At 41.9% G+C, this 22,221-nt stretch overlaps 2 protein-coding genes across 4 annotated transcripts in view; both read right to left on the minus strand.

Moving 5' to 3' along the window:
- Window positions 1-628: 628 nt before the first annotated feature.
- On the minus strand, window positions 629-2,915 carry kcne4 (potassium voltage-gated channel subfamily E regulatory subunit 4). The gene is made up of 2 exons (XM_022760521.1): window positions 2,832-2,915; window positions 629-2,236 (listed from the first exon to the last, which is right to left on the minus strand). Exon 2 carries the CDS (start codon window positions 2,217-2,219, stop codon window positions 1,674-1,676), a length of 546 nt encoding a protein of 181 aa, XP_022616242.1. The 5' UTR covers window positions 2,220-2,236; window positions 2,832-2,915; the 3' UTR covers window positions 629-1,673.
- A 2,047-nt stretch (window positions 2,916-4,962) lies between these two features.
- acsl3 (acyl-CoA synthetase long chain family member 3) overlaps window positions 4,963-22,221 on the minus strand; it is a 31,820-nt gene continuing 14,561 nt past the window's right edge. For 2 of the 3 annotated variants that reach the window (XM_022760533.1, XM_022760532.1), the window contains exons 5-16: window positions 22,034-22,172; window positions 17,448-17,598; window positions 15,636-15,759; window positions 14,530-14,601; window positions 10,873-11,012; window positions 10,575-10,747; window positions 8,919-8,993; window positions 8,021-8,212; window positions 7,457-7,571; window positions 6,447-6,604; window positions 6,212-6,353; window positions 4,963-5,491 (exon numbers count right to left, since the gene is read on the minus strand). In XM_022760533.1, the coding sequence (XP_022616254.1) occupies window positions 5,359-5,491; window positions 6,212-6,353; window positions 6,447-6,604; window positions 7,457-7,571; window positions 8,021-8,212; window positions 8,919-8,993; window positions 10,575-10,747; window positions 10,873-11,012; window positions 14,530-14,601; window positions 15,636-15,759; window positions 17,448-17,598; window positions 22,034-22,172 (1,614 nt within the window). In that variant the 3' untranslated portion in view covers window positions 4,963-5,358. Of the gene's footprint in view, window positions 6,354-6,446; window positions 6,605-7,456; window positions 7,572-8,020; window positions 8,213-8,918; window positions 8,994-10,574; window positions 10,748-10,872; window positions 11,013-14,529; window positions 14,602-15,635; window positions 15,760-17,447; window positions 17,599-22,033; window positions 22,173-22,221 lie in introns of all 3 variants that reach the window. The other variant, XM_022760534.1, reaches the window with a different exon arrangement.

The raw sequence follows: 22,221 nt of genomic DNA on the forward strand, positions 1-22,221 counted from the left end.
AGTGTGTGAGTGTGTGTGTGTGTGTGTGTGTGTGTGTGTTTGAGATAGAGGCAGGGTTAAGTGACACAGCAGAGAGAGAACACATAAGAGCTTTGTCTAAGAGGAACAAAAAAAACCTGAAACTGCCACCTGGTGTCTCTCCCTTTGTCTTTTTGTTTGTAATCTACAGACTAGAGAAGCGAAAAGCTTCAGTGATAATCCAGTCTCATATGAGCCGTAAATGAAAAAATAACCTGCTTCAGGCTTTTTAATCGCCGCCACAAGTTAAGCCATTGTCAGTTTTAAACATAGGGACATAATTGGGTTAATTGGGACATAGCCTGCTGTGTCTATGTTTGAGAAATGCAGGGTTAGAGACAGGTTTAGCTGAGGATATGTATAAAAAATTGGAGTTATGGTGCATTGGAGGTACTGATGTAGTTATTATCTGCCCTATTCTGCATTATTATGATGATCTAATGTAGGCTAAACATAACATGATAATAATAGACTTGCCCTTTCCCACATTTCATCTCTATAATCTTCCTTATTAGCAGCAACCACCCAGTAACCACTACAACACTGCCCCCCACTGGTGGTTCATTGTAGTGCAACATAAAAAAAGGAGGAAATCAAATCTTTTCTCAGTTGAAAAGCATTCATTTTTTATACAAAGATTCCATCTTAAATTAAGCCTTACAGGGTGACAAATACAAACCGTATGTACAGTGCATTGCTTTCTTCAAGTAAACCTACTACATCATCATCGACTGTGTATGAACAACGTGTCCATTATTATAAAGCTACAACAAATACATTTTCAGTCTCTTTCAAGTGGGTTCCAGGTACATTTCAATATTCAAGGCCGTTTTTGGCAAGAGCAAGTCAAGTTCAGTCCAAACAGCCAAACAGCCAGTCCCTCAGTCAGTCAGTCCCCTGCAGGGTGAGTCATCAACCCAAACCAGAGAGGTGGTCCTCAGTGTGGCGTCAGGAGAAGGGGGGGGGGGGCTCCAGCAGGGAGGGGTCACCACCAAAATGAGCCAAAGTCATAGTTGTACAATAAAATAATAATAATATATTTCATTCTACTGGATATAACCATTCATTTTAATATATATATATGTTTTTATCATTCTGTATAGCTGTGTCATTTTAGTTAATTATATTCATTCATATATAGTTTTAAGCATAGAGCCTTTGATTATTTTAACTTTGTGATTAACTGTGTTGATGTGTGTGTTGACCTGGCTGGTGAGCTGCAGCACACACGTGTCCCTGCAGGGATAAATAAAGTAGTACTGAATTGAACTGAACTATTACATTCACTATGTATTGATTGATGTATAAGTTATAAGTTAGCCCGACATATAACATAAAAAAGACCAGTGTAGTCAGAAATTTCAATCTCACCACTGTTATCTTATCATTTAAAATGAAGACTTTAAAGTCACCAAAAAGGTTCCATAATGGCCAAATGTGGCCAAGACTAAGATCTAAAGATATTTCACCTTGGCCACAAAGTCCTGTTTGAGTTTTTCCAGGAGATCATGTCATGATATTGTTAACTTATTTGGGGGTGGGGGGTGGGGGGGGGGGGGTTATGGCAAACAGAGGATGTATATTTGGGGCTGATTGGCCTGGTCTTCTCTCCAGGTGATGTTCCTCCTCTCTTTTTTGAGTTGACACATCGGAGTTCAGCCTGAATCGTCTCCGCTGTTCTCGGATCCCGCCTTAATGGCCTCCTCCGGTTCCTCCGCCGTGCCGCTGTCCGATTCCTCCTCTATGGCGAAGCGCGTGTCCGCGGAAGAGCACAGGGAACTGATGCTGCTCTGCTCCGTGCACAGCGCGCACGCCAGCGGAGAGGGCAGCGCGCCCTCGTAGCGCAGGTGTCCGAAGTGGTTGCCGTGGTTACCGCAGAATGGCAGGGACACCTCCACCGAGCGCAGTCCGGTGGCGGCGACCGGAAAGGTGACGCTGTGCTTCTTTGGCAGCGCGCCCCACTCCCGCTGCTCCTCCTCGTGCACAAGGCGCGTGAAGATGTTGATCCTCCTCTTCTCCCTCCTCTTGGAGCGGAAGTAGCCGAGCATTATGCCACAGAGGAAGATTCCGTAGAAAGACATGACTATGAGGATGTACAGGTATGCGTTCCCGTCGCTTTTGTCCGCCTGGGGGTTTACGCTGCTCGGTGTGTCCACGAAGATGCGTTTGGGTGAAGCTGTGGAGTTTTCCAGGTGCTCCATTTTTTCTTAAAGGTGCGCTGAAAAGGAAACAGAAGTACATCCATAAATATGAGTTGTTTCTTTTTCACTTTTACGCACGCTTTACGCACAGGGATAGGTTGTACGAGTTATTATAAAGTGATGAAATATCATGAAAACACGTGTATACAGCCACAGCTATGAAAAAAAGACAAATGTTTTCACCCTCTTCATGTGTAACTGATGATGACATTTAATCACAGGCGTCATTTGGAAAAGCAAAACATATAAAGCACGATGCATGATGACAATGATGATGCAAAATAGTATTAATCAGTGCTACCAGAATATTCTGCAAATGACATTTAATGCATTCAGTTAGTGGTTTGTTGCACGTTTTAAAATGCAACTTTAAATGAAATTAAATTTCCATACGTTTACGTAAATAAACAACTTTCTGTTCTTTTACATATATAAGAACACGTTTATTTTATTTTGAAGTTTTATTTTATCTCTTAATTTGGTAGTTCTGTACTTTTTGTTTTAAAGAAAACTCTTCCCTGTTGTTTAGAAAAAGTGACTAAAATGAACTAGTTTAGATAAACCGGTGGTAACAGTAAACAATAGTGACAGTGTGGTGATTTCTTAACTTACCAAACTGCGGGGCTGAGTCTCATGTGAATCTTTCCAGCTTGAGTCTTCTTGCAGCTCTTGTGGAGTTTGGCCGCACCGCTTCATGGATGAAGTTATTTATACAGAGACCCCTGGATGCTCATCATGAGTCACGTGACGGGGACTGATTGTAAGATGAATCCTGTGGCTATGGAAGCCCTAAAGGGACGTTATGTTAAAAAAAAGAAAAACTAATAAAGAAACAAAAACTACTAGTATTTTGAAACCTGTTGGGGGTCGTTATAAAAGCATCAAATACCCATGAGTATATTAGACTTACTGACTTTGTGAAGAATTATTACATCATCTCAAGAGTCCAGCAGATAATCCTGAGGGGATGTGATGGAAAAATACATTTTAGAAGAAACTAGTGATGAAGAGAGAGTCACTCAGTAATACTGTCAAAATGTGCTAGGATGCATGTGCATATCGACATCTACTCCTTATTTTCCATCAAGCCTCTGCACTGTCCTTGTGCACAAACAATAAATATATCTGCTCTCCTCATCTCATCGCATAGGATTTTTCAATTCCTTTGCAAATGAACCTGAAGTTCATGAATAAAATCATGCAAAAATATTCATGAAAGGTGTGGTGGCAATGACAGACTGCAGTCAAAAACAAATGATTTCTTTCAGTGAACTCACCACTGCACATACCACCAGAGTATGAATGATGCAGAGAGACACACCATGATTCCATGAGGGAAACTTCATCTTCATCTAAGGGTTTTCCAGAAAAGTATTCTGTTTTTTATAGTTTGCTGTTGAGTTTTCACCCCATGGGAAGGTCGAGTGAAGCTGGCGAGCGGACCTATTCAAAAGCCCCAAAATTTCCCCCATGCCAAAGCTCTGGCCTTGAGCCACTGTATTTTCATGGTTTTAGGACAGTAACCCTTTAATTTCTGAAGCAAACGTGATAGAAAATTAGGCTAAAATTAGAATTAGAAGAGAAAAATTACAAAATTTGAAGTAGAAGAGAAAAAAATGATTAAATGAAAGTGATTTAAAATAACATTTAAAATACTGATATGTTTGCCCACCTAATCGCTGAGTGCGTCTGTCTCTTGTTTGGTGTGTTGGTGGTGAGTTCTCAGTTACTTTCCCACCACAGCAGAAGTCTGTGTTAAAGCTAGGATTTCTGAAACAACACAGGTTTAGTATCAAGAACAAGCCTCGTAAAGAAATCCTGCAGCTAATTACAAATACAACACAAACTGTGTGATGCCTGTTTCCTTAGTACTGCAAAAAACAAAGCTATTAATGAAGCAAAAGCTTGGTTTACGTTAGTTTACGTTAGCATTTGATTCATGTTCGTGTTTGTGTTTGTGCAGTGACATGGTCGGCACGTTCTCTTCCTTATAAAAATTATGATTTTCCAAATGACTGATTTAATTCAATAGTCTGAGCGAACTGCACCCTGCTCACCAGACGCAGCCGAGGAGAGGTCTGACAGCACTGAGAATTCACACCTCCACACTAATGACTGGTGAGCATCAGTGGTTTAATTGGATTAGGTTCCAATCAGTCATTACCATTATTGAATCAGTGCAGGCTGATTTCACTCTTTAACTGGTGAGCAGACGTAAATAAATGTCATCATCCATCAGTTAATTAATATGAGGCAGAAATATTAAACAATAAAGTACTGCTGCACGTAGACCAAACACAATCTTTATTTACTTCATTTGAGTATTTTCCAAAGGCAAAATTACAAATAAATAATTGGACGCACTTATGTTACAAGGCAGGCTCTCGATGCAGAGAGGGAGTGGAGCTCCTAAGCTGGACTACGATGATAAAGTTTGAGTTAAACGTCAAGAAGCTAGACATGAGCTTCCTCTGCTGATCACAGCTCCACGTGCAGAGTGTATGTACACCTCGGGAGGAAATAAAAATCAGAATTACGCCGACGCAGTATCACAAGAGAAGGCAAGAGGTGCTGCGCTGCGAGGGGAGGCTGGGCCGTGCTTGTGCCGTGAATGGACATAATGAGTCACACACTCTGTCACACTCTTGCAGACAACAAAGAAAAATTTAACATGGCTTTAAACTGCTAACTGCTAACTGCAAAAATAAATGTTAGCCACACACACACACATACACAGACACACACAAACACACACACACACACACACACACACAGAAGTTGCACTTATAAAAAAAATTGCTATTTTTTCCAACTGGTGCACCCACGCACACAGAGAGGGTTTTATTTTACTCCTGTCTGTAATCAACCGCCTTACTTGGACTGAAATGATACATTTTCATATTGCACTATGATTCATCAAACATGACAATGATTACAACAGTAATTTCATCTGTAATACAAGCGAGTAAATGTGCATTCTTGTGCGCACTGCGGTCTGTACAGCACGTAGAAAAGTATACTCTATCTTTGTAGGAAAATTCAATAGACTAAACAACAGTGCATCTTTGTTTCTTTTCTTTTCACATACGCCTATTAGGAGCAACAGCTTTATTGTTTATAATGAAAAAATAAAAAATTATTAGACCAGATATGGCCTTAGTATTTTTTTTTTAACCAACCTGCTCTCATTTGCCCTCAAATGACTTTGTGCTTTTGGTATCAAGATGTGCTGATGGGGGCGACGTCCCGCGAGCGTGGGCGTCAAAGTCTGACTGTGGGTGGCAGAAAAAATAAACCGTTGACAGAACTCAAAACATATTAAGAAAAAAAAAGAAAAAAAGAAACAAAAGAGTTAACCGTCTCCTGACCTGCAGGAGTGTTTAGTGTTGGGACTAGGAGGAGGAACGTGAAAGAGTGAAACCCAAAGAATGAAAATAAACTACAGGAAAGATTTTTGAGACCAACACAACCACTCGAGTGTCTCGTGGCTGAGCACAAAGAAACAAGGCAACAAACCCGTCCGACCGACCTGAGCTTCTGCTGTGGCGCTCGAGAGTTCAACAGACGACAGCAGCTAGCACACACATCTGTTTCATAACTCACATCTGGAACAATAAGATCTCCACAGAGAGGTCACACACCTGGGCGAAAAAGAAAAAGGGGGAAATGCAGCAGTGGACAGGGATATGTATGATGTATGATTTTTTTCCAGCTTGACTTAAGTTACAAATTCAAGCAAAAGCAAAAAGGCTTCCACAGTGGAATAGGTTCAAATGTGCACAGTAAAGGGGAAAATTGCAGCATCTTTCTTACAAACATTAATATTTCACCACAGATTTATGTCACTGTGGCTTTTTATTTTTTTACTGACGGAGTAGAAAACTGACGGGAGGGGTGAGAGGGGCACTGGGAGTGTTTCTGAGTCAAGTGTTGGTCTGTGCTTTGAGAATGAACAAAGACGCGCTGGTCCTCGCCGTTATTTTCCACCGTACATTCTCTCAATGTCATCCTGGTAATGTGTTTTCAGCTCCTTGCGCTTGAGCTTGAATGCATCAGTCACTAATCCTGTCTCAGGGGTCCAGGGGTCTGGGCTCAGACGGATCTTGCGAGGAATCTCAAAGCGCTCTAGCTGAGCTGCAACAGACGGGAAATGAGAGAGGGTTGTGAAAAACCTCAAGGTGTTTCTTTCCAACACGTCACTGACCGGTTTCTTTGAGCCCTTCTTACCTGCCAGTGCAGCCTCAGTGATCACCTTGAGGGCCAGCTCCTCAATGGCCTTGCTGTTGCACAGCTCCTCCCATGAGCCTCGGATGCTGTACTGGTCCGCCAGAGTCAGCAGCTGCTTCTGATTGGGCACCACAAAGCCAATCACGTATGTCTCATCGCTGCAGAGCGGGAAGGGGAGAGGAGGCGGGAGGTCAGAGTGAAAGAAAAAGTAGCTATAAAGGCACACTGCTCTCTAGCAAGTGAAAGTTCGGCCCAATAAGGGGATGGAGCACAAACACGAGCAACCGTCAATACTTCGCCAAGGGAGATATTTACCCTTAAAAGGAAATGTAGATTGCCTGAACAGAGTGTGAACAGATCGCAACCTCCAACAGTATGTGTTGCACTGTGACACAGAACCATATATATTAAGTTAAGTAAGGTTTCTGGCACAACTTCACCCACAGAAGGACTTTATTTAATGGAGGTGTTGCTGGAGTTTCAACCTCTTTCCTTATATATATATATCGAGTTGCCACATAAATGGTTTCAGTTTTATTTTACTGTTTCCAACATGGAGCCTCTGTACCTCATAAGACGTCTGTCAACTGTAGCAGCCTGCTGACAACAGAAAACATCTCAAGGCTGCTTCACTGCGTCTGCAGTATATTCTCTTTAGCTGACACTTCACTAGAAGCACTGCAGCTATGTCATAGTTATTGTCAAGCAGCAGCTCTGACACTAAGCTTTTCCCTGAGACTGTCACTGTAAATGGCCACAGGCTATTGATAGATCCAGGTCAGTTGATGAGAGCGACAAGACTGAACAATGAGGTAAATTTGCAAAACAAAACAATTTGCTAAAAGAGGCTAAACAGCTACATCTACTTCAGTGGGTTTTTGTTCTTTCAGCCAAGCGAAGACATGAACCAGCCTGAGCGGCATATTAGTTAAAATGTCCAACAGTTAATTCCAGCTGGATTTCATCATGTGGACAGTGACATATGCGCTGGTTCAGTGAAATACACACACCTGTTGGCGTAGGCGCAGATGTTGTCGACCAGTGAGCAGTTCTTTAACATGGCCTCCACCTTTCCCAGGGAAACGTACTCTCCCGCCTGCAGCTTCACCAAGTCTTTTTTACGATCTGGAAACACAACAGAGACAGCTGCTTGTAACAACATGCGTGCGTCCATCTATGAGTGTAGATATGTGTGTGTGTGTGTGTATATATATCTTTTTTAAAAAAAAAAAGGGGAGGAAGTTGGGGGAAGGACCCATTTGTCACTGAACTGCGTATATCTGACCAGTGCCATCTAGATAATACAGAAAAGTTCTGGCTGACTGAAGTAAACAGGACTGCGTAGTTGTTTCCAGAAATGAGGTAAAATCTGATTTGTGAGACGGTTTCCTGCCAAAGTGATGGATGGAAGCGGAGCAGAGAAGTCGGCTGGATGGAATCCAGGAATGTGGGGCACACTGACGATAATTTGTACTTGTTTGATGTTGATGATGATTACCTGCACCCACCAAAATCATGTATTTATAGTCTAATACACACCCACTTATTTTATTTCTCCATCCAACTTTCCTCACCAATTATCTTTAGGCACCCATCTTCATGAAACTCTCCGATGTCTCCCGTGCAGAACCACCTCTGGCCGTTCTCATCCACAAAGAAGTCTTCTTGGTTTTTAGCCTCGATCTTGTAGTATCCCATGGTTACGTTCGGTCCACCAACCAGAATCTCTCCTCGAGGGTGTGGCTTGTCTGTGCTACGGTAACCGCCTGAAAGCAGGGTTTTAACATCAGCGGATGCAAATGAAAAAGTGCAATTAAACAAACATTCAATTCTCCTGATTCTGCAGCATATTTTTTTTGCAGATAAAAACCTGACAGCATGTTTACTCTAACTTCTATTTCTGCTCTGCGAGTCAAGCAGGCAATAAAATCAACTTGATAAGTATCGAGATTTAACAGAGTGTAATAAAAATGAGTTATAATGCCTTACGTAAAAAAAAAATAGAAGTTGTACAGGAGTGGAGAGAGAAAAGTGGTGTGCTTTCCTTACAAGGTTATGAACCAGCTACAGTGATCTCTGACAGTCTGTCTGGCCTGGAGAATGTGAAAACGAGTAAACTCAGGAAAGTGTTTATGTGCGTGCATGAGACATGGCTGCACTTATACAGCGCTTTACAATACGTGCGAAATTCATATATCAAACCCATATACATTCATAATTATGTGGGGTTCAGTGTTTTCCCCCAGGACACTTCGACTGGAAGAGCCGGGAATCGAACCACCGATCTTCTGATTAGCTGACGCTCTACTTCCTGAGTCGCAGACGCCCCAGAGTGAGATGACTCACAAGAGAGAAAAGCAACAAGGACTGATGCATGTCCCTGTGAATCCATTTGACATTGTGTATTTCATCATGAAGTGTGTGTTTGTGTGTGTGTGTGTGTGTGTGTGTGTCTGTGTGCGTCTCACTCACCCTCCACCCAGTCTTTGAGCTTTATCTCACTGCAAACCAGCGGCCCTCCCACTCTCCCAGTGCTGTAATCCCACACTGGAACAGACAACACACACACACACACACACACACACACACACACGATCAGGAAGCACACCAGCATCAAGGCATGACATTTATTACCATAGCAACGTGACCTCACTTGTTCCCTCGCCATGGAAACCCCATCCCAAAGGAATATCCACAAAACAGCATTTTCCTGGCTGAAATGACCGCAGCGGAGAGCCGGGCAGTGGGCCACTCTGTTGGTTTCTGTCTGCCTGGGAAAGGCTTCCATTATTTGACAAATGTTTTGGCAACGAAAAGCCGACAGATCAGCTGCACAGTTCAAAACAGATGACTGGGACGGAGATATGTACATCACTCCTTTATGCGCATTTTTTGAAGAGATGCAGAAATGATTTCCCTGTTTATGAGAAGCTGTACTGTCTGCATTTGTGTTTATTTTACATATCGACACCAGCGCAAAAATTTCAAATCCCTTAATGTGGAAGTTTCACAACAGGCTAAAAACTCGATGCTAACTGGGTACTCAGAGTACAATGACTTGTTGCTTGCTGTGTTGATTTTTCCACACCACTGCATCCTCTTTTTCAAAACAGATAACCGACTCCCTTCTCTGTTTACTACAACCCACGCACAATATTTCTCCTCATTATTTCCCTCCCATCCATTTTCCCATCCCTGCTATAAAACACCCCCCCTCTCTTCATGTCCTCCCACTGGTTTTATCTCTACTCACAGGTTGTGGAAACTCCGTCGCTTTCTTACAGGTTCTAGAAACTTCCCACAGCTACTCAATATTATGCAACTTTTCCAGTTTATTTGGATAAATGTACTATTTTAATTTAACATTGAGTCATTGCCAATAAACATGGCTAAGTGGCAGCTATGTGGCATTGGCAAAGCAGTGCTAAAACTAAATGCTAATATCAGCCTGCTAACGTATTCATGTTTAGCAGATATAATGTTTATTATGGTCATTCCATCTTTGGTTAGCGTGTTAGCATGCTAACACTTTCTAATTTGCACTAAACACAAACAGCAGCTGAAGCTGATGGGAGAGTCAAAGTCCAAAGCTGTTACAGTTTATCCTGAGGGGGACATGGATGCTTGTAACAAATTTCACAAGCATCTGTCCAATAGTTGTAGAGACATTTTACTAAAAGTCACAAAAGTGAACCTCATGGTTGAGCTCAAGGAAAACTCAGAGAATCCCCTGGTTTGGATTCATCCTCTGGGAACCATGAATGTCTGTTTGTACAACATTTTAGTGGTTGCTGAGATGTTTCAATCTGGAGCAAAGTGGTGGACCGACTGACCAACATTGAACCATGTTAACCTCCTAGTTTTATTGCCTTTAACCAGAGAAAATCAAGTCATTATGTTCTCTAAAAAATAAATGTGCAAAATCAGTGACATCACCTTGTAGTCCAGTAAGTTTCAACATCCTGTTGCAAGACCTGTTGCAGTTACGCTTACGTACATTTAATCTGCTGATAATGTACTGATAATATGCAGTCACTTTAGCTGCAGTGTCAGATTTGAGGGTCATTATTTTGTTGGGTGTTTCTACATGTTTATGTGTGCTACTGTCCGACTGTGATTCCTGCTTACGCTCGCTGATGGTTCCCGCTCCGCACGTCTCCGTCAGGCCATATCCCTGACCCACCGGGCAGCAGAAACACACATTCATGAAGCGCTGTGTGGCTGCGGAGAGCGGCGCTCCTCCCGACAACAAGACTCGCGTCCGACCTCCCAGCAGAGAGCGAACTTTCCTGAACACCAGCCTGTATGGATGGATGGATAGATGGATGGATGGAGGGAGGATATTGTTTTTTTTTTTTTTAGGAAATTCTATAACTTTCAAAAACTCTCTCTTATAAAAGTGCACCTGACTCAACTGTCTACATACTTGTCACATAGAGGTGTGCTGTATCCTTTGGTGAACTGCTCCAGCTTGTAGTTGTAAGCCAGAGTGAAGAGTGCTCGCTGGACGCAGTTCATCTCCTCGACTTTGGTCATCACGTTTTTATAGATGCGATCCATGATCTCCTGGAGTCGGGGGGGGGGGCAGAGAGAGAGAGAGAGAGACAGGTGATGAGGTATGTACTGAGACTAGAGGAATAAATAAGAGAAAACTGTAAAAACAGCAGAGAGAATAGTTGTACACTGATGCAGAGGAAGCCAAAATGTAGGAGATAAGATAAAGAAATGCAGAGAAAGTGATAATCAGACACTGGCTGGTCTGTAAGTCATGGTTTGTATCTGCCAAGTGAAAAGTTTGAGAGATATGAAGCCTTGCCATTACAGCTCCTAATATGAGACCCAGTCAGAGCTCTGCTCTCTCAGTCTGAACCAAAGATATTTGGTTCTTTTATATTTAGGGCTTGTTTGTTGTTACAATATTTTTTATGGGGATGGTAAAAAATTTGAAAGGGAAACTACAGGAAACTAAAATTAAGTCTGTAGTCCCAGCTCTGGAGGTATTTACTACGCTCCCATCTCCCTCCACATAACGATTTTTTAATTCAATGTCATATATGCCTGTTATATATATATACGTATGTAATACGAGTAACTCTTTTTTACAAAATGTCAAATATAAGTGGGCCACAGCTCATAAAAAACAGAACATTAACAGGACAGCTGTCTCTTGATTCAACAAGTCCAACAAGACCATACAACCAGTCCAGTACAATGTGGAACACATATGTGTTCCTAAATTTGGTTGCATAACAGCATGTCTCCCCCAATGGATTACTCTCAATGAGTGACCTACAAAACCAGAGGGAAACAAATGGAATCCGCAAGAGTTAAAACAACAACTGAAAAACAGAGCTGAAGTCAACTTCCTCAACCTGTAGGAGTAAATACAACAGTGTTGGGAAAAGGACAATCGACGGCAAAACATAATACAAGAGTAAGCAAGTGGCAAAATGCTGCCAACAGTAACATTAGCATTCGTTAAAGGTCAACATACACTCTTGTTTAAGCTCTGTTGTTCACATTAAAAGAAAGATCTGACTCTTTTGCAGCTGGACGCTTGAACTTTTTACTTTTCTTTTTTTTTTTTTTGCTGGAAATTGCTGGTGAATGTGAGAAACAGTGACCTCAAAGAGGCCAAAAGGTTCTGTAAAGTTCTGTCATTATATATACATTAGTTATGTAGGTTTATTTATCTGTTTATTTGGCTCATTTTTCTTTGTCAGGGACAAACCGAGGTCCCTGAAATGGGGTGGCTTGGTCCTGGGAGCAGGAACATATTCCTGGTATAATTGGTATTATTTGGTTCCCTGGCTACATCCCAGTTGGACTTCACTTGGTTCCTTGAGTTTCCTTCTGTCAAAGGGAGAGCAGTGAAGACGAAGGACCCCACATATTGAGAACTCTTCATCATCCAAATCAGCATCAGTGTCTTCAAACGTTGGACTCATGGTTAAATAGGGAAAAGGGCACAAAGAACCGAAAAACAATAAAAACCAGCTGGTCCCTGTGGGTGTGTATATATGCGCGTGCGTGTATGCGTGTGTGTGTGTGTGTGTGTGTGTGTGTGTGTGTGAAGCTAATGCAGTGAGAGAGGAAGTGGCCACAGGATTCATGCGGCAGCCAGTTGTCATATCACAGCAAACAATTTGTATGCGTGTTAGTGTGCATGTGTGCGTGTGTGTGTGCGTGTCGTGGGGATAACCACATGGGGCTTTCTCACGTTCTGTTTACAGCTGTGAATGGTTCCAGACACTGGGGCCCTCTGACCTTTACACTATGACCACTGGGAGACAGGGGGGTGGGGGGGGCTCTGCTCATTGTGTGAGAGAAAGAGAGAATACAGCAGCAAAGGCGTATTGTCTCGAACTAGCCCACGTACAGCTAACATGAGTAATGGTGTTATAATGTCTTACTGTCAAGGGTTTAGTCATTTCAAAGTTTTCTGTGACATCTATCTGAATCAAAGGTAGCGGCAGCATCATCACAGCAGAATCAGGATTTCACGGTTTTTACGAGCCGAAACTTTGAGCTAATAAAGGAAAAGACTGTAACTTTACCCAAACTTAAACTGACGTGACATAAAGTGTAGAAAACATTGTGAATGATCGTAGCCAGCTAGCTAAATGGGGCTAACTGGCTAGCTACAGTAAATCACAATAAAAGTATAACCAGAACCTTAAAGTTGATATGGTTAACTGTTGTTTTTTAAAGTTATAAGATGTAACTTTTCCGCATTAAAATGTCTAAATGTCTTTAATCCAGTTTTAAGACACATTCAAAGATACATTCTGGTCGTTTTCAAGTATGTATTTCAACCAGATGAAGGATTTTAGTCATCGGATGTCTAGATCTCGAGTTATCAGAGAAAAAAAGCCAGGCAAATGTTAGACAGCTCACCTCCCTATCCCTCCCTGAAGTCCTGTGTCTGCTGAACAATGTCGGTGACTCACTGATTTTTAACGTGTAACTGCTTGATTACTAATCCCCTGCTCCGTCAGTGATGGACAAAGGGACAACTCTGAGGATAATTCGGCTGTAGTTAAAAACCTCATGAACGTCTGGATCATAAGATATCAAAGAAACATTTGACACAAAGGTTAGCGGCAGTCTCAGCTCCCGTGTCTGCCGCAAAGTGTCTGATTTTTTAACGTGAAACTGCTTTATTCAGTGTTTTTACCAGTTATAATCACCTGTTTGTTTTTGGAGAGGAGGAGACCTCTGTGGATAATTCATCTCCCTGTAAAAACCTCCTGAACGACCGACCAAGCTGACGGCAACGGTGCTGAAGACAACTAACTAGTTGCTAACTTTGCTTGTCTGCTGTTTGGTTTTGGGCAGGTAGTGTACAGCGGCTTTTTACAGCTTTGTTTCCCCCCACTGAAAGCAGTTGCTTGCTGCTGGAAATGATCAGAGTATTAAGACTGTAAATCTAAAAACAATGAGCTGTAAGTTGCTAAAATGCAAGTTGTCACTACAAGAAGTCTTTCACACAAACATAGTCATTTTACGGATTATTCATATGAAAATACTAATTATAGTCATTTGAATCCTCATATTTTTGAGTGCAACGATCAAAAGTTCACTCTTCAGCTCACACTGCGTGCCCTACTTTCCGTTTCCTCAAACTGTAAACTCCCTCTAACACTAATAAAGCATTTAAGCAGGGTGGAACTCCCGCTCAGCTCTTTCATTGACAAAATAAATACTGCCATGCTAGGTTTAAGCCCATTCTAGCGTCATCGCTGCTGAGATGGATTAATCCGTAAAATACACCTCAAAGGCGAGCAGGAGCAGCAAACCTCAAATATGCCATTTTAATTCCAGGGTGTCAAATAAAGAGCACCATTGGACAGAGACAGTCGATCCATCGGAGACACATCCAGCAGATCCAGGCCTGCTGGACTCTGCCAGGGCTCCTCCACAGTTGGACTATGGACAAAGACAGTGTGAACTCTGTCCCGCTTCCAAACGGCATTGTTTGAACACAAGACTTAAGAAAGAGTGACTCAATGGGAGACGCTGTAAATGTTAAAACTTCTCGGACATCAGATAGTCATGTGCTGAGTGTACTATTGTGACATACCGGAACAGCTGCCATCAGGGTGGGCTGCAGGACGCTGGTGTCTCCCTTGCTTCCTTTCTTGATCTTGGTTGACTGTTGGTGGGAAAAAAAAAGAAGCGAGATCACAAGAACGATTACACACGTCACATTTTTTAGCTTCTTGAAAAACTTGAAATCTGCTTCCCACTGGTTCTTGCTCAACATCACATCACATTCAATAAAAGCAATGCATTCATTTATGATTTAATACAGTGATTTAATTTGCTGGTGTTCACCACTAAAGACAGACAGAAGTTTCATAGTGTGGCGGATCTGGCACGGTACAGTGCAACAGTGCCTGATGTTAAGATTAGGTTTACAATTCACCAAACAGTATTAAACATTAATGGAGGCAGCATATTAAATGCTCTCTATGTATCACGTTACCCACAGTATTTTACTATGCAACCAGCGCTCACGCTTTGTAGTTCCTCTACAGGACTCCTTATTCATTCATAAAACACAACACGCCTCTCATACGCATCAGCATTAAAGGAATAGTTTGACATTTTTTGGAAATACGCTTGTTTGCTTTCTTGCCGAGAGTTACACGATGAGATGTAGCGAGAGCGAGCAGCTGATGGAGGCAGGGGTAACACTTGTCATTGCAATCAACAAATACTGATGGACTCTTTGTGCTTCATATCTTATTTATGATGTGCATTGGTTGTGTTGACTACCGTGGACAAGACTTTCTAATCTAATCTAATCTAAAGAAATTTAGCCTGACTCCTGCCTGATCTCTACAACTCAGAATTTAACCTGTTGTTTCACAGGGATTTATGTGATATATGGCAACCACTACTGGCCAAGAAATAGTCCAACACATAGAGCCCCGTAAAAAAAGGCAATGAGACGCTATTTACTAACTTTAGAGGTACTGGTAGGCGGATTTTGTAACTTTTCGGCAGAGCCAGGCTAGATGTTTCCCCTTGTTTTCAGGCTTTTAAGCTAAGATAAGATAATCTAAGATAACTGGTAGCTAGCTTTAGCTACATATTTAGTGTCCAGACATGAGCGGGAATAAGTCTACTTTTAAGTGCAATGTGTGACATGACATGAGCAGTGCCATTTTAGTGTTACTTTACCTGGTCAGCAAGAGTCTGAGGTGAAGAGTAGCCGATCCTACAGCCGTGGGAAATACATACGAGCTCTGCACTGAGCTCCAGCACATGAGCGAGAGGCAGGTAGCCGATGTAGGTGTCCTCCTCACTGCAAACACAAAGACGCTCTTAAAAACAGCTGTGAAAGGAACCTAGTTAATCAACTAGTTAAGTTGATCAAGCTGAATAAATACAAATCATATATATATATATATATATACACACACAATCTGCTGTATAATCAGTTTTAATGCAAACTATCACGATCATAAATCATACGATAGAAATCCCAAGGAGATAAATGCTAATCATCAGAAAGGCTGTGCGATCATTAGAAGAGGCATACGTGATGAGGAGGTTTACACAGTTGTTAGAAGTCTGATTGTGTTGGTAACATCCACGACACCTCTGACCTCCATCCTCGTCACCCTGCCTCCCTTCCTTGAAGTTTTTTTTTTTTTTTTTTCTTCTCTCTGCTCAGCTAACTCCCTCTCTTCTGCATTTCCTCTCACCCCTGTCTCATCCCCCAGGGTGAGGGCCCTGTTTTTGTTTCAATGTGAATACTTCAGTTGTATGATGGCGCTAGCTGGCTGACTAATACTTCTGCACGTGCTCAGCTGACCGACCCACCCCCACGACAAAAGCAAAAAAAAAAAAACCTTTGGCATTTTTTTTTTTTTTACAGTCCTGTCACACAATCTTAAAGCCAACAGAATTAAACCAGTGACGGTGGAGATTAGTGAAGGGGGAGAGTTGGAAACAGCAGATAAGAGGAAATTAATGTCCTCACTGTGCTGATATAATGCAATTTAAACAGCTTGTCTCTTCTTGAGATACACCGAGGAGACTCTCTCAGGCATAAATGGATTTAGGTGCATACGGCTCCCTGCTCTGCTTTTTTGAGAAATAAACGTCAGTGGTGTTTAATTATGAGTCCTAGAAACGTCACTACCTCCTAACCATTGGTTGGCAGGTTAGTTTAGGTGAGTAGTAATCGCTGTCTTGCCGAGAGCTGAATAAAAAGATACCTCTGTTATGTCTGTATGCTCAAGGCACAGCTGGTTAGCTTAGCTTTAGCCTTGCTTAAAGAGTGGTGAACCTGGTGGTCCGCAAGTAGGTTTATAAAAAATATGTTTTAAATTTAGTGTTTATCAAACTGTCTGAGTGACAACATATCCCAGTGGTGAGCGTTGTTTATGTGTTGTTTTCAATATCAAATCAACTCGTACGTAAACTGAAACATTATTATTTGAACTGGTTGTTTTGCGACACTGCTCACTCACGTAGCTGCGCCAGTTTACAGTTTATGTCTTTCAATGAAAAACGATCAGTGTGACATATGAAAGCAAATGTGGATGAAGCTAACAGTTAGCCTGCCCTGGGATTGTGCTAAATTTCACCAGTTATCAGCAGCCTATTAACTCTCAAACACAGACAGCTGACAATGTCATGGACCAGCAGCTTAAGACCGAGTCAATTAAAAGAAAATCAAATGAAACTTCCGACACAGTGGACAACATTCCCCAGAAGCTCACTAATCAACACGTTATATGTCATTAGTTTAATCAGGAGAAAAACCAGAGTGTAAATTGGCCAATTTATGATTTAAAAATTAAAAAAAATATGATTTAAATCAGGAACAGTCAGATCAAAGAATAAGTAAACTACATTTCAAACACGAGACATTGTTGGAAGAGAGAAAAGAGTACTCAGATGATCCTCACACACATGACACATTTCCCAGTGTGTAACATACAGTATGGTTTGGCCGTTTACACGTGAGGTTGTGGTGCCTACCACAGATTAGGTATCCGCTCAGCCATCCCTGTGATGCCGGCGATGATGTTGCTATGGGAGATCATGACGCCCTTTGGTATGCCTGTGGATCCGCTGGTGTACATGATGACTGCAATGTCTGAAGGCAGCGGCTGCTTACGCTCACGTGCGGCTGTAACATGGGAACAGAGGAAACGCGCATTAAAACGTGGACAAACACACACACATGTGAGCTGAACATCACAGAAACTGCAATTACAGTGATGGCTTTCAACATGACTGTGATTTGTGTATGTTGTATTTATATACTGGCTGACCACACATGCACACACACAAGAACCGCAGCCATGCCTGAACATGCATCCATGTTTACACACTGACCCCACGGACTCATTCTGGGAATAAAAGTAATAGCCCCCGTCACATTTGTTCCATGCGAGCAGGATGAACGTGCCCAATGCTTTGGGTGTCAGAGGCCGAGGAAATATCTTAAAGTGTCTGTAATTCAATAGAAGTTTTGTAGAAGTTCAAACACACGGATGGAAAATCAGTCAGCTGTGATATTAAACAATCAGGCCCCTTTTGGCACAATGAAGAGTTTGTGTCTGACTGTGCGAGCCAAAAACACCCACCTCCATCTTTCTCTCACTCTCTCAAATCTCTTCTTTCTTTTTCTTTATCTTTTGCTCTTCTCAGTCGTTCCTCTTTAATCTTGTTCTTTACTTTCTCTTATCAGGACTTCACCTCTATATTTGGCAGCACTGTTATCTTCTGTTAATCCAGCCCTGGCCGTAATTTCAGTGTGTGTGTGTGTGTGTTCCCAGTCACCTTGTAGGCATAAATCTTCTATAAAAACAAATGCAGCCCTCTCATTTATTTGAATGGAGACAGTGTTGACGTGTCTAAACTTTTAGCTTTTACCGATTGTTAGCATTAGGCTAGGCTGCACTGGCTAATCACATGCATGCAAGTGCACATTCCTTGTCGACTACTTTGTAGCATGAATGCAGTATAGTATTTATAGTGTTTACCACATGATCATTGTGTGAAAAGATGAAATAATTTCCGCTGTGCTAACTTTCCAGAGTTGTAAAGTCTGCGAGTAATATAAACTGTGCAGTGTGAAGTGTTGTGGTATTCTTCAAATGCATAAATATGCGAGTTTCCTGGGTTGTATTTTACTGGCACGTGCCTCACCGATGCCTCAACACGGGGCTGTTTTTCATCTGCATCCCTGCTTATTCTAAAAATGGAGCCTGAAATGAAGCGGAGATTGAGAGAGAGTGAGAGAAGTTACTCGCCTCCACTCACCTGGCATCAAAGTGGGTGTGAATGTCAGATTGTCAATGTGAGAGGGTTACAAAGGAAGCTGATTGGTGAGTCACGGCTTAACCTAGCATCCCTGTATACGACTTGCCCCCCTTTGAACAGTGAATTTCAGTTTCTTCCTTCTGGACGAAGGCTCACAGTCCCAAAGTGCAGAACAAAATGGCTTTATTCCAGCAGCCATCACTCACATGAATAAGTTGTACTACCACTGCATAGAAGCAATGTTTAATTTATTTATTTTTATTTCCCTTGTGCACATGGTGTTGTCCAAGCTGTGTGTTAAATATGTATGTGTAAGATTGACGGCTCTTTTTTCTGCAAACCAAATTTACCAACAGGTACAAATAAAGTAACCTAACCTGTTCAACTGGATTGGCTCCATTCAAATTCGTTTTTTCACACAGACCTAAAATCGGCCTTAACACGGCCTAAGGGAAAGCACTAAGATGGCTTCCTTTTTCCCATGATTCCTGTAGCTTTCGAGGCTTACAATCAAGACCTATAATCAAGACCGAGAAAGGCTGTGGCGCATGTGTCTCGAAATCAAAGAATGCATAACTAGGAGAGAGTTGAAAAGATACAAGAACAGCGAGCGCAGAATGATGAGTGCCCTGCCCTCTGATCCAGGACTCCTACAGTCTGAATAAATAAGTAACGTCCAAATCCGTTTAAAGGATGGAAACAAAACCAGTTGGTGGTTTGGTCTAGCTGCAGTGAAGTCTTCATGAGAGACTTGTCTTGTTTTTCCACTCTGTTTAGCATCATGTGGAGCAAAAGCAGAACTCAGACGTGTGAGCACAGCGGGCCCCGAAAAGCCAAACAGAGGATGAAGGCTAGCCATGATGAAGAGGAAGGGAGTCTAACCCACATTGGAGTCTCTTCTTTTTCTTTCTTTTTCCACTCACTCGGATGCGAGGCGTGTAGGAGTGTGTTCTCTGAGAGCTGATGTCATGCGAAGTTAACAGTATTATGTGTAAACATGATCCTCCCCGATATCCCAGTGCTCCGTCCTCCCATCCTAAACCTACTTCCTTCCCACTTTATCTGCACATGACACTGCCAACTTCTCTTGTTTTGGGTCATTCAGTTCAAGGGGCCACAATGAAAAGGCGAGAGGGGGTAGAGTGGATCCATCCAATGCACTAACTGAATAAGCGTCGTATCAACCTTTAATCTAACACAGATGTGAGCACTTCCTCATTCACATGACCTAATGGCACTGATACCAATCTGCCCCCACCCTACCCCTGACCCCAAGAAAAACCCTAGCACGACCATCCCATATAGAGCGGGATGATCTGTTACTAAGTTTTAAACTATGCCACTAAAACAAGGGAGATTCATCATGAACCCCATGGATGAAGCATTAGGTTTATTCAGTCGGGCTTTGGAAGGCGATAACTGATATTTTACACTGAGTTTCTGTGTGGGGCTTTCGTGCTGGCTTGGTCTGGTAGCTTTTAATGAAAAAGGTCTTTCAAAATGGTTATCAAGAAAACAAGAAAAAAGTCACAAATAACTTTATTCTTCATCTGCCCTACAGTCATTCATTGTGCAACTTGGTTTGCCACACTATTCCCTAGTGGAGATCAGAGAACAGCATCAGATGGAGCTGGTTTTGTGGTTTGGTCCTAAATATTTGGACTGAAAGTAAACATTATAAACTTCTGTGAGATGTGAAATAGTTTCTCCTATAAATAAATACCTATTTTGCTGCTCTATAATGTTTATGGAAAAAAAAAATTATTTAAAGGGTACTGAGCCAAAAAAATCAAAACATTAATCGAAAAAAATTCTCAATACACTCATTTAGCATAATCCTCTTTTTTTTTTTTAGTATGGTGACAATTCAATACAAAGCAATGTCATTTTTGATGATAAAAAGCACTTGTAAATGGTTACAGGCGAATCCACCTTCAGTGGACAACCGGCTAGAAATTATTCAGGAGATTCATGAGAAGGAAAGGTTAACTTTTTTGCTAAGATTGAGAAATTATTTATATAATACAAGATGGTCAAAATGGAACATGTGTATACTAGGAGAGGATTTGTGGCTGGTGTTTTGCGTCTGCACAGTTGCAGCTTAAAAATCCCATTCGCCTTCCTTTCATTGTTTTATTTTATTTTATTTTTCTTCAACATAAAAAGACTGATTATCCAAGTCGACTACGAGCTATGTAACATTTGTAATATGGGTACTAACAAGTTAATATGCTGGAAGTATATTGTTGCAATCACGTTGCTGCTCTGTACCACTGTTCTTTTGGGAAGAAAGATAAAGAATTTAAATATTAAAACAAAAACCCAAAACACCCTATGACCCCAGGTTCATCACAGAAGACGTGTCCAAGTAGCACCAGAAAGATGTTCTGAAACGTGTTCTCCAGCAATCTAGTATTGCAGGTACATGGGGATGAGGGATGTGTAAGATGGGGTTTAAAAAAGACTTGGTAAAAATCAGAACCAGTGGAGAGATATCCTGACTTTTAGTCCCTATAGTGGATATCTGGATTCTGCACAACACAGCACAGAAACCTCCTAAAAGTCACCAACGACCTGCTCCTCCCCTTGAAACCATCAACTTCACCATTTCTTCTCTTCGACCTTAAATCCTACCCCCCGGTACTGCCCTCTCCTGGCTGAAGTCACATCCTACGAACAGGAAACAGTCCGTCAATAACTGCACCCCCCTCCACCACTCCTCTGTCCCAAGGCGTCCCCCAGGGTTCAATGCTCGGTCCTCTCCTGTTCATTCTCATGCTGCTCTTTGGCAACACCCTCCCTCGTCACGGTCTCCTTTTCCATTAGCGATGTCCAATCTCTTCATATCCACCAAATCCACTGTAATTGGAACTCACGCCACTGCCTAAATGCAATTATATCATGGACGCGAGCGAATAACCCTGATGACATCATCAGGGTTATTTTTTCCAGACTTCAGAAAGCGCCTTCATATCCGCAGAAAACATCATAAAATTATTGAATTACTCATGATGAGTAAATTGAATTTGCGTCACCCCACTTTACAAATACATTTTGAATGGTAAAAGTAGCTTCAATATTCAGGTACCTTGGTTTTACTTTCTTTTAGTTATGATGGACAAGCTGCATCATTTAGGACACCACAAGACACTAAACGCTCTGCAATTAAAGTGTTTTATGTGGATTAGAAGCGACATGTTATTTGACACTATAATACAGTAGTAACTCCACGTCTAACGAACTGCACAACCTAAAGTAGGCAAATAAAAATCAGTAAAACACATACACAAGCTTACCATTCTCAGGCCTGGCCCCCAGTTTCTGAACAGCAGCCATGTTGTGGACACTGATGCCACGCGGATAGCCGGGCCATGAGGTCGGTGTGTCATCCACTACAATGATATGCTGCAGCCTTGGAACTTCAATTAGGATAGCCTGACACACACACACACACACACACACACGCACACACACACACACACAC

Source organism: Seriola dumerili, unplaced genomic scaffold (assembly GCF_002260705.1).
Source record: "Seriola dumerili isolate Sdu_G_001 unplaced genomic scaffold, Sdu_1.0 BDQW01000337.1, whole genome shotgun sequence".
In the NCBI taxonomy this organism is placed as follows: Eukaryota; Metazoa; Chordata; class Actinopteri; order Carangiformes; family Carangidae; genus Seriola; species Seriola dumerili.

What these genes read in the sequence shown, in the direction of transcription:
- kcne4 (XM_022760521.1), bottom strand. Translation starts at nt 2,219, where the DNA reads ATGGAGCACCTGGAAAACTCCACAGCTTCACCCAAACGCATCTTCGTG.